Source organism: Manihot esculenta, chromosome 2 (assembly GCF_001659605.2).
Source record: "Manihot esculenta cultivar AM560-2 chromosome 2, M.esculenta_v8, whole genome shotgun sequence".
Taxonomy (NCBI): domain Eukaryota; kingdom Viridiplantae; phylum Streptophyta; class Magnoliopsida; order Malpighiales; family Euphorbiaceae; genus Manihot; species Manihot esculenta.
Window position 1 is genome coordinate 28,135,997 of NC_035162.2, and position 12,066 is coordinate 28,148,062.

The following is a 12,066-nucleotide window of genomic DNA, read 5'->3' on the forward strand; positions in this document are numbered from 1 at the left end:
GTGAAAGATATCTTTTGTATTAAATATAATATTAATTAGATTGATTTTAATCAAATATTAGATTTTCATTTAAAAAAAACATAAATTTTAACTTTAACAGTTAAATTTAATCAAATTATATTAAATTAGGTAAATTAAATTGAATCATATTAAAATAAAATCAAATAGAAAACGAAATAAAATAAAATCCTTGATGCAATTTGAATTTCCGCTCATAGAACCTGAATTGAATCTGAATCAAATTACGCCCATAGAAAAGGTAATTAAATAATATATATCATTTTTTATTCATTATTTTTTCATATTTATCACTATTTAAAACTTTTATTTACAATTATAATTTACAATCATACAATATTTTTCATAAATTATTTTTTTAAAATCATTTATATCATAGAAAAGGTAATTAAATAATATACTCATCATTTATATCATAGAAAAGGTAATTAAATAATATATTTAAATTCATTTCAGAGTCCAAATTCAAATAAAATAATACTATTAATAGGTAATTAGGGGTGTAGGCGGCGGATTTTTATGAGTATCCGATCCGCTCGAATTCTATTAAAATGAATTTAAATTTTTACAAAACAGATTTAGATAGATTTAAATTTGAAAAATTTTACCCACTTTAAATTCGGATATATTCAGAATTAAATATAAATTAAATATTCGTGTAGGTTCGGAATTAAATGTTATAATAGCCGTTATCTGAATCCTATTAGTATATAACAAAACTAACCTGACCTTAATCCGTAATTCATTTTTTTTAATTTTTTACTTCCCTCTCTCCGTCGCCCCCTCTCTCCCTCCCTGCTTCCCTTCCCATAATTCCCTCGACGCCTCTCTCCTCCACTTCAGTGACGACTGCCGGCGCAGGCCAGTCGGCACCAGCGACATCTCCTTTCTCTCCCTAGCGACGATAAATCTTCTCTATCCCCCGATATCTCCTTCTCTCTCCAGTCGGTAACATCTCCGGATATCTCATTTATTTTTTATATTCATATTAAAAAGAGTAAAGCATTACTAATTCTCTTCGATGGAAGCCAATTCGAGCAACGGTGGTTCCTTGTACGGTGGTGCTGCTCCGTACAGACCAAGGTATCAAATCCCTTCCTGATTCGTCCGCTTAGGGTTCATCTGTCATTATTTATGTGTGTATGTGCAGGCAAGGACTCAGCACGAGACCGGTGGCGGCCTCCGATGAAATACAATTACGGACTGATCCGATGCAAGCTGACTTCGATGATGAGATTTACGGTCTCCGCAGCCAAGTTAGGCAATTGAGAAATGTGAGTTACCCTCCTCATTTTTTTAATTGAATTATTTGGCTCATATAGCGAAGCAATAGCAATCACACAATGGGGAATATGTTGAAACTTTTTTAGTAAAATTTCTTGCTAATTGTAATATTAGTTGGATTTTTCTTTTTTTGTATGTTGAAGGTACGAGTGGATTAAGCTTGATATTTAGTTAATCGGTTTCCATTAGAGCAAGGGCGAAGCAGTTTTTGACATTAAATGGCTATAAATGGTGCCATTGAGGACCTCAAATCTCAAGGACTGCTAGTCTAATTTTATTTCAAGCAATGTCCAGGGCAGTGAATTTTGATTAAAATTTTGGCGTGTCTGAGCATACAAGCAATGTTGTCACACATTGTTAGTATTCTTTTGCGTGTGTTCATGATAAGATGCTTGTAAATTAGGAACTTCAAGGGAAATCAAACAGAAAACAAAAGGGGCACTATAACATGATAAAAAATAGAACCAGTACCAGAACAAAAATAGAGTTGTTAGTTGCACCACTGGCAGCCCAAAGAAAACTCACTATAACTTGAGTTTTAGTTGCCAAATGAGCTAGTCTAGTTTAAATTTTGGCATAATACTGATAGAGTGTAAATTCTACATATTTAGCACACATTTTTGCTTACACAAATAGATTTGATTCTGTTAAATTGTGAATATTTTTTGTCCTTTTTTTTGTGATTTGGAGCTGAAAATTGTTTGTCATTGTTTGCTACATCAGAGTGCTGATCGAGACTACTTGAAGGATGTATCTGTTCGACATCCTGAGATGAGAGCTCCCAAAGTACGTGATTCCTTATATTGGGGAAAACGAAAATGTCAAAGGATTTCCACAAAGGATTCAGGCCTCATAAATGCTGCAGTTTCTAGCTTAAATAAGTTTCCTGATGATGGAAGCTTTATGAGCAAAGTTCTTAGTCAGCAGAATAGTGATATTGCTGGTTCTGTTGGTTCTCACAAAAATCAATATGAATGTGTGGACGCGCTGTCTGAATTGATGAGTGCAAACCAACTGGCAGCCAAGGCTTTGCACCTTCGTATGAAAGGAAAACATGAAGAAGCTGATAAACTCATGGTAAGTCAGTGATCTTAGTTTTACATATTTTTGCTCAAAAGTTCTTATTAAGTTTTTATAATCATTGGAATTACTTATATCTTAGCTGATGCCATAGTAGACTGTAGAAGTATCAGAATTACATTCAAGTTTCTTTAGTAATAAATGGTTGGATACTTTATTAAGTTTTGGATCTTCTTTCTGTTGATAAAGAAAATTCCCTATAGAATCCTTGGTAATCATCTTTGGGTTTCTCTAATTCTAGCATATGCATCACAAGGTTTAACTTTGCTGTTCTACTTATTGTTATCTGTGAGGCTTCATCACTATTTTGCTATGACATTGGTGAGGGTTTTCTGTAATTATTTGTTGTTTGTTTCTCAGTACATCATATTGTTGTTTTTCTTAAATTTAAAATGGAAATGAAAAAAGTGCTTGTTATAAATGTATGGACTTATAGATACAGTTGTTTACAACTAAACGGTAGATTTTTATTATATTATTGGTCTTGATTTGTTATTTTTGAAAAATGAAACACAAATTCACTCTTGGGTAAATGATATGTTCAACTTAGTTGAATTGGGATTAAGGTTGGTAGGTGGATTGTTTTGTCTTCTTAAATGCATATGAATACATGGATTTATATCTCTTTTCAGTTTCTTACTTGAGCATCATCCATACCTAGGTTAAGCTAAACACCTGACCCTCGTAAATTCTAATGTCATTACACTTAGTTTTATGTAAATAGATTAGTGGTGTTAGTGGCCTGACATTTTGGGATTCATAAGTTGCTTTTCTGAATGTATTGTAAAAAGCTTTGGTGTTATTTTAAACATTCTTTGCATTTGCTAATTTGCTCCTATTGAGTATCTGATTTAGTGACTTGCTTTCTTTGCTTAGCAAGAGGTTGAGAACATAAAAGTAAAGCAAGTTACTGGTAAAAATTCTAGTGGACCTCAAAAGATCATAAGCACCAACAGGTAAGTTTGCATATTGTATATTTCTTATACTCCCTTTGTCCCATAATTTTTGTCTATTTTGCTTTTTTACACATATTAATAAAAGATAATATTTTTTATCAAATTTTCAATTATACCCATCTTAAAAATATTAAATTTATTAAATACTAATAGATGCTTTGAGAGGTTTCATGGAAATAAGATAAAATTAAATAGAGTTATAATAGTCAATTTGTATGTTATTATAGTGCAAAAAAGAAAATTGGACAGTAATCTTGGGACAACAAAAAAGGAAAGATGGATAAAAATTATGAGATGGAGGGAGTATTATATATTAATGTGTTTTTTTTTAGTATATTTATTCTATAATGTGATCAAAATTGATGATATAGTAGTAGAACTGGCAGTACCATTGATAATTCTAAGATTATTGTTGTTGATGTGGAGTGTTGATCATGAAACATGTGTGGCTCCATTCTTCAATTATTATTTTTTGGAATGCAACTCCTGATATTTGGTTTATTCTAGCAAGTATGAAAAAGGTTTTAAGCATGCATTTCCAAACCTGATTCAATATTCTTCATGCATTTTCCATTTTTCATTTGCTCTATTATTACTATTTTTTTCCTTCACAAATTTAATTGCTCTCCCTTCTGTAATCCTTTTATTTCTCTTTTTCTTCTTTATAGGTATGCTGTTCAAGATGTTTCTGCCCGAAGAAAGGAAGATGATGCCAATTGGCATCTAGTGCAAAAGATAATGCAGAATAAGCAATATAGTTTATCTGGTCGGGCAGATGATGAATATGATTTTGAAGATGGCCCAAGCCGAAAGGCTAGGAAAAAGGGTGTAGTTAGTGATCCTAATTTCAAGGAGAAAAATGTTGTTGCAAAGCGAATCTTGACTCAGCAAGAGCGTTGCCTTTTTTGTTTTGAGAATTCAAACAGGCCAAAACATCTTGTTGTGTCAATTGCAAACTTCACATATTTGATGTTGCCACAGTTGCAGCCTGTTGCTCCAGGCCATTGCTGCATCTTACCCATGCAGGTAAATTTGTATGCTTCTTCGATGAAAATATAAAATATGGACTTCTTAGCATGCTTTAGTAGGGGAAATAAATTCATTCTTATTTCTTTGGTAAAGGATAGGACATAGTTGAATTTTTTGTTATTATGAACTCAGCAAATGCATGTTCTATTCTAATAATATAGACTGTTTGGCCTTTCCAGCATGAATCATCCACAAGGACGGTTGACAATAATGTGTGGGAGGAAATTCGCAATTTCAAGAAATGCCTTATAATGATGTTTGCTCAGCAAGAGAAGGATGTAGTTTTTCTTGAAACAGTAATGGGGTTGGCACAACAACGCCACCATTGTTTGATCGAGTGCGTTCCTCTGCCTCGAGAAGTTGCTAAACAGGCCCCTCTATATTTTAAGAAGGTTAATTTTATTTTGTTTATTTTGTTTTGGCCTAATCACACTTCTTTATTCTTGAACTTTTACACTTTTTTCACCCCATCAAGAAATTTAAAGTTATCGATTTAGTATCAAAACGTCAACATTTGTACCAATTTATCATAAACCAATTCCCCAGTCAGTCACCCTCTATTGAAAAAGGGACACAAAAACAAATGCCCCCTTAAAATAAATAAATATCATTTGATTGTCTGTGTAATGATAAAGTTGGTAGTCACCTTTGTAATAAAAGCATTGTGGATATCTGATTAAAATAAAAACCTAATAGTCTGTTTAATTTTGAGTCATTGGTTTCCTTAGTATTAAAATAGTTATGTGAATGTCTGTCACATAGTTGTAGTTAAAGAATTCCGATTTGAAAGGTTCTTGTCAGTAATAAATTAATATGAACATTAAAGAATTCTGATTTTAAGGGCTAGTTTTATCATTGTTCTTTGGCCTAGGAATATGAGTTACATGGAGCAAATGCATGCATTCTTACATTGTTAATTTCTTGCTTTCATGAAAGATTTCTGATAAAAATTATTTTCAGGCAATTGATGAAGCTGAAGATGAGTGGAGCCAGCATAACGCAAAGAAGCTGATCGATACTAGTGTGAAGGGGTTGCGTGGTTCAATTCCCAAGGACTTCCCTTACTTCCATGTTGAGTTTGGCCCAGACAAGGGTTTTGTCCACGTCATTGATGATGAGACGCAATTTCAAAATAGCCTTGGACTCGATGTAATAAGAGGCATGCTGGGTTTGCCTGAGGAAAACATATATGGTCGCAGAAGGCACGAGTCAGTAAAGAAGCAAAAACAGTCCCTTTCTAATTTCGCAAGAGATTGGAAAATTTTTGATTGGACAAAACAACTTGATTAAATCTTCAAATTTTGTAAACTAGTCGCTTTTAAATAATATATTAGTTTCTAAAGTTTGTGCATTTTAGTATTGATATAAAATAATTTTGTACAGAATACATAATTAGCTTTACGAAAATAAACAAATATCTAACAATTTTTAAATATATATCATAGATAAATTTAAGCAGATTATATTAAGGATGAGCAATAAATGTTTATTAGTTTTCTCTTTGGTGTCCGACTCTTGTAATTTAAAAATTCAATTTGAAATTAATAAAAAATCATATCAAAATTTTTATATATTTTGTGTTATTAATATTGAGATTTTGAATATTAAAATTTATTAACCATGTATATGTTCAAGGCAACACTCTAAATTTACTCTATATTTTTATTTTTTAAAATTATTTGTGTGGAAAATGGAGCAATAGTAAATTTTTTTATAATATCTTTAATTATTTTGACTATTAACAAGTATATTTAAAATTTATGAGAAATATGGTTTTATTACTAAAAAATTTCAGCATTTGATATATATATATATATAACATAAAAAAGTTTAAATTTTAAGACAAGTTTATTTCAAATACTAAATAATTAAAATAATTATATCGTCTAGATAAAATTATTAAATTTAAGATTTTTAAAATTATTTATTCTTAAAAATAATGCAATAGCTAAATTTTAGTTATGTATAATGAAGAATCAAATAATGCAATAGCTAAATTCTTAAAAATAATGCAATAGCAATAGTAAATTGTTTATAATAATAATTTATTGAATTTAAATAAATTTTCAATTGTAAAAATTTCAGTTAAAAATATATACTCCCGTCCAATATTTTTTATTATGAAAAAATAATTTTTTTATTAATTTTTCAATTATATCTATTTTAAATATATTAAATTTTATTAAATTCTAAAATATATTTTGAGATATTTCTTGAAAATAAAATAAGATAAAATAAGTTATAATATTCAATTTATATAATAGTGTAGTCTAAAAAAAATTTTGATTTAGAATAACAAAAAAAAAAAATAGAAAAATTGTTATAGGAGGAAGGAAGTAATATATAACTTCTATCTAATTATTATAAGTATATTTAAATTTAAAGTGGATGGTATTTTTATTATTTGAATTAACTTTTAAGTTAATAAAATTTAAATTTTATATATATTTAAATTTATAAGTGGATAATGATTTTATAATTGAATATAAATTTTAAAGTAAATAATGATTTTATTATGTAAATGAATTTATAATTAATAAAAATTTAAATTTTAATATATATATATATATATATATGCTAAAAAGTAAATATTTATGGTATAAAATTATTAAAAATAACATATTTAAATATTAAATAATATTAAAAAACAAAAATTGATAATATAAAATTATAAATAATAACAATTATATAAATTCGTAATATATTTAAATTTTTTATTGTAATTTAAATTTTATAATATATATATATATATACATATATATTATAAAAATGTATAAGGTCTGTTGAATAAAATCAGCATCTAATAAATTTATAATTTGAGAATTTACAATTTTAATAATAATTATAACATTTTTATATTAAATTTATCGATAAAATTATTTATATTGAATTTCAGGCAAATCCACGTATTCAACCCTCCAATTTTCTTTAGTTATTTATTTTTAATTTTAAAAAAATTAATGATAGTTTTATTAATATCAATACTTGTTTATATCATTAAAACATTATTTTATTGATTGATTTTATTAATTTTTCTTAAAAGTACAAAAAAAAATCTAATTTTTTGGCTTAAAAAATTTTAATTTTTTTAGTTTTCATCTTCGCTATATGTATCATATGACTCTTCAGTGTCTTCTTCCTCTTCATTTTCATCTTCATATACCTTTTTCACCTCTCTAAATGGTTATTGCACATATTACAATTCATTAACATCTACATTAATTATAACACTTGAATCAAGTAGTATTGTAGAATCATCGAGTTCAATAGTTAGTACAATTTCTTAAGATCTTGAGACATCGTCATCTTGATAAACAATATCATTGTAGTTTGCTCATTTGAATTAATATTAACCATTGAAGGCTCGATGTTATAAGTGTTTCTAGCTTTGATTTTGAAAACTGCACACTAGTATCTTGATAAGTTTATTAAGCTAAAATAAATGTATTATTAGATGCTAGCCTTGATTTGACATTGATATTCACAAGACCATGTTAAGAATGGACTCTTGCCCCTCTATTGGTGTCAAACCATTTACATTTGAAAAAAATTATCTTATTTCTCTCTCTACTCTAACTCTAATACCTCATTCAACAAGCTATAATAATAACTTTCATATTCATTATAACTTCTTTTTACCCATACACCACTATTTAATATTTTCGCTCTCCACTATAATTATATGTATAGAATTTAAATCCATTCACAAAGTATCTCTTAGATTATTGAACTTTTCAGCTAGGCCCTTAAACTATTTGATAGATATAACTAGAGGTGAGCAGAATTCAATTCAAACCGAAAAAATTAACCGAACCGAATTAATTCAGAAATTCAGTTCCGTTTTTTATTCATTTCGGTTTAGTTTTTAGTTCAAAAAATTCGGTTATTTCGGTTCGATTCGATTTTGATCAGAAAAATTTGAAAAACTGAACCGAACCAATTAGTGATAATAGTATATTATTTTTGATAATATAGAGAGATTAGACCATAATCAAAATTAAAATATTTCAATTAAATTTTCAAATACTAAAAATAAAGTGTAAAAAATAAAAACCTATTAAAAAACCCAACTGATCAAACCAAATCGAATCAAACTGAATCAGACCGATTCAATTCAGTTCAGTTTCTATCCAAAATCGATTTGGTTTTCACAAATACTAAAATTTTAGTTTTTGGTTTATTCGGTTTGGTTCAGTTTTGAATCAAACTGACCGAATGCTCACCCCTAGATGTAACCATCAACTTCATTCCTTCCTACCTAATGTTGATGTAACACCCCTTACCCGTCTATAAAATAACTTAGTAAAGGATGCCACATACTATACTGTATGCAATTACATATGTGGACTTAAGATAGCTTTGACATTATAAATTGTTTTTTAGTTCGTTTAAATGCATGTTGATTCACAAAATAATTTTAAATGGAGAAACCGCAAAAGTCTCCCCTGTTTATTAGCAATTATCCCTGTGAAAACTAGTCATAAAATTTCAATATTTACTCATTTCACACTATTAAAACCACAAATAGAACATAATAACTTAAAATAGTAAACACATTTGTTTATATTCATACTATTTACAATACTCATTTACAGACTCTTGGTAGACTATTAATGTACATGCCAAACATAAACAACCTCTGGACAAATCTTGTGAACAACTGGTTATGATGATGTCTCTGTGCTGATGCAGAACCAGACCTCCTAACTGTTGCTTCCTCTATTTATTACCTGCGCATGGAAAATCCAATGCGCTGAGCTTATGCCCAGTGGGTGAATAACAACATATATATTCATTCAAGTATACTAGGAATAATCATGACATATATAATGAAATCATGTTATATAAAAGCACATAAATATTTTATGTGTCAATGGACAAATCAGGTCACTAAATTTTATAGCAGTAAGATTATTCATATTTTGGTAACCATCTTGTATGCATGCTAGCAAAGCATTAACAAGTCATATAATTAAATCTTAGCCCCTATAAACTCTTCGTAGGATCAACTAGCTAGATAAGGGAAAACTGTATCGGTATAGCACAAAGTGCCAAACTGTATGGCCTGGGGGCCGAATGCTGTGCCTGTATGGCTAAAAAGCCGAAAAAACTGTATGACACGTAATGTGTCGAAAATATCATATCATGTAGCCCATTAGGGCACAGGACTGCTAAACTGTATATGGCATGCCATACCCTTATGCTATCTATGACTCCCACTGAGGTTTACTAGGGCCAAGAATGCATAATTTCATGTTAAATATTTATTGGTACTAAATAAGCAATCACATCAATAAAAAGAGTCCTTAAAAGCATTCATATATGTGTAATAGAAAATATTCACTTATGAGCATATTATTCAGCCATAAACATTTTACTATGTCATCAAGAATATGTATGAAAAGTTTTAGTCTATTAAGCGAGCACGTGCGTAAAGCAGGCATGTCAAGCTAGCATGTGCGTAATTTGGCCACAAAGCTAGCATGTCAATCCCTTTTAGGTCAATATTTATATTTAGCTTTGTTTCTGCCTGAGATTGTATCACATTTTTAAGTATCTTATGGACACAATTAGACTCACTTTTCTTCATGAACGTTGTGTATTTATGTCTTAGCTTTCTAACAAGATATATTACATCTAATTCTGACCTTCCTAACTTAAGTTATGAATTTTTCTTTGCAACCTGCTCAATCAGGTCCTAACCAGTACAGTTTTGGTATCTGTTTTTAATCTAACAAAACCTATCATATGCATACATTTACATACAGATTCAAGCTTAACTTTCTCGTACAAAGTTTTAGGTATACTTTTCAGGGTTCATTTGGCACTGGTCTTAATTCATTTCATTGAGTAAATCATTAGTTATGGTCTAGGAGATACATACTGCTCCGGATGCACAATTCCCTGTGACCAGCTTAGGTTCACTAGCAATTTTCACATAATTAGCTACAGATTCAGAATTTGGTCACTTCATGAAAGTTTTAGATTTGTGTCTTAGCTTTCATTTGGTATATGTTAGGCTTAATTTAAATGATCACACAATAAGTTATGAGGTTTCTAACATAGACTGTCCTGTTGGAACCTATTCTGCCAGTTTTATGTTTTTGGTTCCCATGTTGTATCTATGTGCTTTAAACCTTCCAATCATCATTTCAACATTCATATTACATATCCATACAATCAAAGCAATATTTCCAGCAAGTAAAATCAACCCCTAATTTCACTTATTCATGACAGAATCAAAGGAAAACAGAAAGTCATACAAACACCAAACCTTTTGTAAATTCTTTTCAAAATCTTTAGGTACACCTTAGTTACTCTTTTTCCTTGCCTTTCCCCTTTGATGTACCTTCCTCCCTTTGAGTTTGTTCTTTACAAAGAATAAGAAAAACAGGAGCTTTAATTCATTTAACAACATATAATTAATTGAAACATGAAAGAATATGTTTACCTAATCTAGTTTTCAATTTCATCACTTACCACTTAAGCACCTTAACTTCTCTCCTTCTTTCCTCCCTTTCTATGGTTTCCTTGCTGGTTATTACACTTAAGAACAGATTTTGTGTGGCTGGAGATTTTATCTTTTTGGTGAAATATGGTGGAAATGGAAGATAAGAAAGCAAAAGCTTTTTCTCTTTCCTTTTGGTGTAGGTACGGCAAGGATGAAGCAAATGAAGACAACCCATTTCTTTCATGCTTAGTCATGTATGGCTAGGTGTCATATGGTGGGTTAGGTGTAAATATAGAAAAAGGTGGAGGGCAAACTTGGAATTTTACTTTTAAACTTTCCATATTCACACTTTCACCTACTAAACTTTTCCACATGTTTCAATTAGTTTTTAAACTTTCAATATTTATAGATTGACCTACTAATCTTACATTTTTAATATTTAGAAGTTCATTTTATTTAAGCAAGCACGTCGGTTTTAGGAAGCACCTCAAGCTAGCATGTCGGGAAACCCTTAAGCACCTCCCGATAGCAACTTGATTCCGACCTGCTTATCACGTTAGATACTTTATTTTAAGATATGTCTGTTTTCTTATTTGGGTTTTCTATGATCCAGTTATTACAGTTTAAGATGTTAAAATACTATTACTGGTCGTTCTTATTTTAACTCTACCTTTGGACGTATAACTCTATATGAAATGCAAGTTAGACCTCTAAACACAACTTTTAGTGCTCTATCTTTAAACGAATTGTGTGTCAGACGGCTATGGATAAGCTAGCACCTCCCCTAATTAGCTCGAGGTTAAGCTAGCACCTCCCCTGAAGCTAGTTATTCTAACTTCGGAATGGTACAATTGAAAGCTAATGGTTGCTTTATTTCTATCTGCAGGTTTTGGAATGTGACAATTCTCCCCCCCTTTTAAAAAGAATTTCGTCCTCGAAATTTACCTATCATGAATAGCTGGGGGTGTTGTTGCCTCATTAATTCCTCACTTTCCCATGTACCTTCCTCTGTTTTGTGGTTTCTCTAAAGAATCTTCACTAATGGAATCTTCTTATTCCTCAGCTCCTTTATTTCTCGTGCTAAAATCTTCACTGGTTCCTCCTCATAAGTCAAATCAGGTTGAATATCAATTGTCTCAGAAGAAATGACATGAGAAGGATCAGATCTGTATCTTCTCAGCATGGATACATGGAAGACATTATGTATCTTATCTAATCCAGGGGGTAATGCTAACCTGTAGGCTACCG

General features: G+C 30.0%; 1 protein-coding gene across 2 annotated transcripts; it reads left to right on the plus strand.

The window, feature by feature from the left end:
* Nucleotides 1–754: 754 nt before the first annotated feature.
* Nucleotides 755–5,716, plus strand: LOC110610156 (CWF19-like protein 2). 2 transcript variants are annotated; one of them, XM_021750034.2, is made up of 8 exons: nucleotides 755–966; nucleotides 1,047–1,101; nucleotides 1,169–1,292; nucleotides 2,026–2,379; nucleotides 3,259–3,338; nucleotides 4,007–4,364; nucleotides 4,547–4,759; nucleotides 5,328–5,716. In XM_021750034.2, exons 3-8 carry the CDS (start codon nucleotides 1,230–1,232, stop codon nucleotides 5,655–5,657), a joined length of 1,398 nt encoding a protein of 465 aa, XP_021605726.1. In that variant the 5' UTR covers nucleotides 755–966; nucleotides 1,047–1,101; nucleotides 1,169–1,229; the 3' UTR covers nucleotides 5,658–5,716. The 2 variants fall into 2 exon arrangements, with proteins under 2 accessions (XP_021605726.1, XP_043807418.1); XM_043951483.1 differs by having other exon boundaries at nucleotides 755–1,101.
* The last annotated feature ends 6,350 nt before the right edge of the window (nucleotides 5,717–12,066 follow it).

Bases quoted from the DNA above. Each gene is read 5' to 3' on its own strand.
- LOC110610156 (XM_043951483.1), top strand. From the start codon at position 1,040: ATGGAAGCCAATTCGAGCAACGGTGGTTCCTTGTACGGTGGTGCTGCT. The intron at 2,380-3,258 runs GTAAGTCAGTGA...TTCTTTGCTTAG, and splicing joins AAGAAGCTGATAAACTCATG to CAAGAGGTTGAGAACATAAA. The intron at 4,760-5,327 runs GTTAATTTTATT...AATTATTTTCAG, and splicing joins CCCCTCTATATTTTAAGAAG to GCAATTGATGAAGCTGAAGA.